General features: G+C 53.5%; 1 protein-coding gene and 1 pseudogene across 1 annotated transcript; both read right to left on the reverse strand.

Moving 5' to 3' along the window:
* Window positions 1-214: 214 nt before the first annotated feature.
* LOC128426159 (uncharacterized) lies at window positions 215-1,219 on the reverse strand (the record flags this gene model as incomplete). Its single annotated transcript, XM_053413034.1, has 1 exon — window positions 215-1,219. A coding segment is annotated over one exon (1,005 nt), but the record flags the coding sequence as incomplete, so codon positions are not given.
* Window positions 1,218-4,407, reverse strand: LOC128426161 (uncharacterized; annotated as a pseudogene).
* Between the last annotated feature and the right edge of the window lie 666 nt (window positions 4,408-5,073).

The following is a 5,073-nucleotide window of genomic DNA, read 5'->3' on the forward strand; positions in this document are numbered from 1 at the left end:
ATCATTCAAAACAAGCACACCTCTTCTCGCTTCACCCCAGTAGCAAGAAGGGCGGTCTGGTGAGACATCTCACTCATGCTACTCAGAGAACCGGGGTTACGCAAGTAACCTAAAGTTCTCTTTCTTAGCATTCGTTTCGATGTCTCACTATGGGATATGGAGACTCCCGTATTGCCAGAGAAGCTTATCTCGGTGACTGACCGCTAGCCCCCCCTCACTTAAAAGTGAGATCCACATTGGAGCCCACGCTCAAGACAGCGTGGGTCAGGCCAGGGGATGTAACATCCAACCTGTAGTACCTCGCAAATGTGAGGGGAGAAGACCAGCTAGCTGCAGCGCAGATGTCTTGGATAGAGACTCCCTTGAACAGGGCCCAAGAGGTCGCAAGACCTCTAGTAGAATGTGCCCGTAAACCAGTCGGAACTTGAAGGCCTGAGCTGGAGTAGGCCAATGCAATGGCATCCACTATCCAGTGAGAGAGTCTTTGTTTGGTGACAGGTTTGCCCCAGTGGGGCTTAGCCCAGGACACAAACAACTGATCCCCTTTCCTAAAGCTCCTTGTCCTTTCCACATATGTGTGTAAGGCACGGACAGGGCACAGCATGTGTAACCGCTGCTGTTCTGCAGAACCATAGGGAGGTGGCTGAAAAGCTGACAGTTCCACTGGGGAGCATGGTTTAAGCACCTTTGGAACAAATGCAGGATTCGGCCTCAGCGTAACCCCAAGGTTCCCCGGGGTGAACCGCATACATGCTGGATGTACAGATAAAGCGTGAATATCACTTACACGTTTAGCTGTAGCCAAAGCCAATAACAGAGCCACCTTCAAGGATAACGTTTTCATGTCCACGTTATCCAATGGTTCAAAAGGATGACTAGAGAGGGCTCCAACCACCACTGCTAGATCCCATGATGGTGACATAGTCTTAGAGATGGGCAACAACCTCCGTGCACCCTTCATAAAACGACAAACCAGGGGGTGTTGGCCCACTGGTTTTCCATCAAATCCAACATGGCAAGCAGAAATAGCTGCCAAGTAAACTTTGACAGTAGAAAATGCCCTCTTTTGATCAATCAAGTCCTGCAGGAAGGACAGGATTGTACCAACTGGACATTTAAAAGGGATTTCCTGTGCCTTAGCACACCAATCCTCAAACAATCTCCACTTACAGTCATAAAGAGACCTAGTGGATGATGCTCTGGCATTCTGAATTGTTTTAACAACATTCTGTGATAATCCAGTCAGGCTCAGTTAAACCACTCACGGGCCAAGCCCACAGGGCGAGGCGCTCCGGATGAGGGTGAAATATCTGTCCGCACGCCTGGGAGAGCAGGTCCCTGCGTAGCGGGAGAGGCCATGGGTGACCGTGGAGGAGCTGTCTCACTTCCGCCAGCCAGTGCATGGACGGCCAGTGAGGAGCGATCAAAATTAGTGACAGACGATTCTCCCGCACCCTGAGCAGTGTCGGGGGAATCAGAGCCAGAGGTGGAAAAGCGTAAAGCGGGACGTGCGGCCACTCGTGAGCGAACGCATCCAGCCCCAGCGGTGCGCTCTGGTCGTGCAGGGAGAAGAACAGTGGGCACTGTGTGTTCCCCCTCGACGCAAACAGATCCACTGTTGCGCGGCCGAAATGTGACCAAATCTGAGCTACTACAGCCGGGTGAAATTTCCACTCCGCATAGAGAGGATTTCCCCTGGACAAAAGGTCCACACCCACATTCTGAATTCCGGGAACGTGGGTCGCTCTCACTGAGAGGAGATAATATCAGTCTGCGTGCAAGAGTGTGTAACTGTAGAGAACGTAGACCCCCCTGACGATTGATATACGCCACCGTGGTCGTATTGTCCGTCCTCACTAACACATGATGTCCCCGGAGGAACGGCAGAAAATGTTTCAGCGTCAGAAACACTGCCATCAACTCCAGATAATTTATATGGGCATGTTTGAGATCCGTGCTCCACATCCCATTCGCGGATCTGCCCTCGAACACACCGCCCCAGCCTGACAGACTGGCGTCCGTTGTGACCACTTTTCTGGCAGATATTGCGCCCATGCGCACCCCCGCTGTCAACATAGACGGGCGTTGCCATGGAAGCAGCGCGAGGGCGCAGGACGCGCAAGCCGTTACACTGCGGCGTCTGTGGCGCACAGGATCCAGAGAGAAGCCACCCAGCGCTGAAAATCTCTCATGTACAGTCTGCCCAGCCTCACCACCAATATTGTTGAGGCCATCAGTCCCAATAACCTAAGGCACAGTCCGTACGTGACCCGACGTGTTATGGTAAAATGAGAGAGAGTGGACCTGAAAGTGTGCACTCTCTCAGCTGATAGGCGAGCCGTGTAGGTCAGTGAATTTAACGTGAGACCCAGACACATTTCACGAAGACCCTCGGGCTCAGTGACAGGCCAAATGGGAGTACCAGGTACTCGTACACTGTGCCCTGAAAAGCGAACCTCAGATATTTCCTGTGCGGAGGATAAATGGGAATGTGAAAATACGCGTCTTTCAGATCGATTGATGTGAACCAGTCCCCCGGCCGGATCAAACGTATCAGCGTTGAGTGTGTCAGCATGCGAAACTTGTATCTCCTGAGATACAAGTTCAAAATGCGAACGTCCAGGATGGGACGGAATGAGGTCCCCCCTTTCTTTGGGACCAGGAAATACCTCGAATAGAAACCCTCCAGTCCCTGCCTGTGTGGCACTATTCGTATGGCTCTTTTGTTTAATAGAGCTGATATTTCTTCCCGTAACACCCGGGCCGACTCTCCCTGCGCACGTGAAGCGATGAGGCCGGGAAAACGGGGGGGCATTGTGGCGAATTGAAGCCTGTAGCCTTTGACCAGTGGTCTCAATACCCATTCTGACGCTGTGCATGCTTTCCAACTGTCTAGCCTCAAAGTTAGGGGGTAGGGAAGCTCTGTCTGACACAGACGATCTTTGGGGGCCCGTACCAGCTGCACACTTCCGAGTATCACTGCGCATGCGCGGTCTGATAGGCTCGGAGTGAGCGGAGCGGGATGTTTCACCACAGGTGGGACGCTGCTTCCCCCTTGTGGTGTTATGGGGAACAACAGTGTGCTCTGCACCTCTGTGTTTTGTTGGTTTTGTTTTTGTGTTTTTGTTACGTCAGTGGAAAACTTTTTATTAACAAAAAGTCTGTGTGCGTGCTTGTGAGACATTGATGTGGCGTTGAACAATCCCACATCTGAAACATGTCTCTTCACCTCTTTACTGGGACGCACGAACTGAGCTCTGGGCCCACACGTCGCCGAGAGGGATGGGTGGCACTGGGTAATTTCTCCCCTAACACACAGGATAGCTGGGCTACCAGTGAACAGGGAACGGGTGGCAGCTCCGCTCGCGGTGGGGTTGACCACTAAGTCGCCTTCTTCTTCCGCCTGGCCTGCTGACATCGCTGGACGCTTAGGCAGATATCCGCGATTGTGGGGATCTCGTCCAACGCAGAACTTTCGGGCACGTCGGCTATGTCGTCAAAAAGCTCCGCTTGGTAAGCTGACAACATGGAGATGACGTTGAGAGCCCTCACCGTCAAAGCCGCTGCTTTGTAAGCTCGCTCAGTCATGGCAGACTGGAAGCGATCGGCTTTCGTGGGAAGTGTGGGGGCCCTGGATGAGGCAGCTGACAGCCGTGGATGAAGGTGTGCTGCCACCAGGGGCTCCATTGGAGGCATGCGGGCCATGGCATGCTTATCCATCCCCTCAATATCCAAGGAAGACGCACCTTGAATGGTGGTTTTGCTGGAGTAAGGGTTTTGCTTCCATGAGGCAGTAACCTCCTCCAGGAGTTCCGGGAACACCGGGAGAAGTTGTCTCGCAGCCCTCTTTGCTTGGGGTAATTTCTTCCCCTCGTAGCGGGACCTTGAGGCCTCCGCCACGACCGCGGGCCATGGAATCTTAAGTCTCTCTGCGGCGCGTTTACACACATCGTGCATATCGCCGCTGGGCTGGGGCGTAATTGTCCCAACCGAGCCCTTTGCAGGGCTTGGAGAGCCGAGAGCCTGTGAAGGTGGGACAAAGCAGGATTCATAATCCTCGTCGTCGCCGTCCGACACCAGACAATCTTCGCCGTCGGACTCATCCTCCTCCTCATAATCCAACATGAGGGGTGGCTCCGTTAGCGGGTTCAGCAAATCCAGCGTGGAGCCCCAGTGCCGAATCTCTGGTTCGGGAGCGTCCTCCTCGTCCACACCGGGTTGGGGTTCCTCGGTAGTGGCACTGGAAAGGATCGGGTCCCTCTCAGAGACGCTAGCGTGGCGTGCTAGTCGTCGGCGGAGACTCTTCGCTGTGAAGCGGGCGCAGTCGGCGCACGAGCTCGCGTTGCTGACAGCAGCGCGGGCATGTTCCAGCCCGAGACACGCGGAGCAGACCTGGTGAGTGTCCATGCTCGATATTTTATTTCCACAGGTGCACAGGCGATGAGCATCGCCTTGTTGCGAGGTGGAAGGAAGCTTTGCAGCTTGATCCATTTAGCTTGGTGTGCTAAAGGGGAGCGGATTATCTGGAATGATAGTCGCTGTTAGCTAGCTCCGGTGGCAGGCGGTGTGGTGACCGCAGGCTCCCGGTGCCGTTTAGCTATTCAAATAGAAGCAACTACCTATGGTGAAGGCAGTCGGATCGGCGTTTATTCAACTAGCGTCCGGCGATGGAGGTGTTAGCTCCGATCTGTGGACAGCAGCTAGTTAGCATCAACGCCGATTAGAAAAATGCTTGTTCGTGAAGCGAGAAGAGGTGTTTGAATGACGTGTGACGCCGCGTCCATCGTATTTAAGGTGCGGCACCTTGACGCGGACGTCACGACTGCCAGCCTATCAGGGCTGGCGATATGGAATAAGTGCTTCTGTGAATACGCGCGAGGGGCGTATCCCATAGTGAGACATCGAAACGAATGCTAAGAAAGAGAACCAGTTGTGTTACCAGTTCTCAAGGGAAGAGGTTCCTTAGTGTGTTGCTTTATCAGCTGGTGATTCCTCATTGATGGGAAGGCTTGGGGACGTTGTAACAACACTGTTGAATAAATACAGTCCTTGCTTTGCTGGATTCTGGGATCG

This window comes from Pleuronectes platessa, chromosome 20, assembly GCF_947347685.1.
Source record: "Pleuronectes platessa chromosome 20, fPlePla1.1, whole genome shotgun sequence".
Lineage (NCBI taxonomy): Eukaryota > Metazoa > Chordata > Actinopteri > Pleuronectiformes > Pleuronectidae > Pleuronectes > Pleuronectes platessa.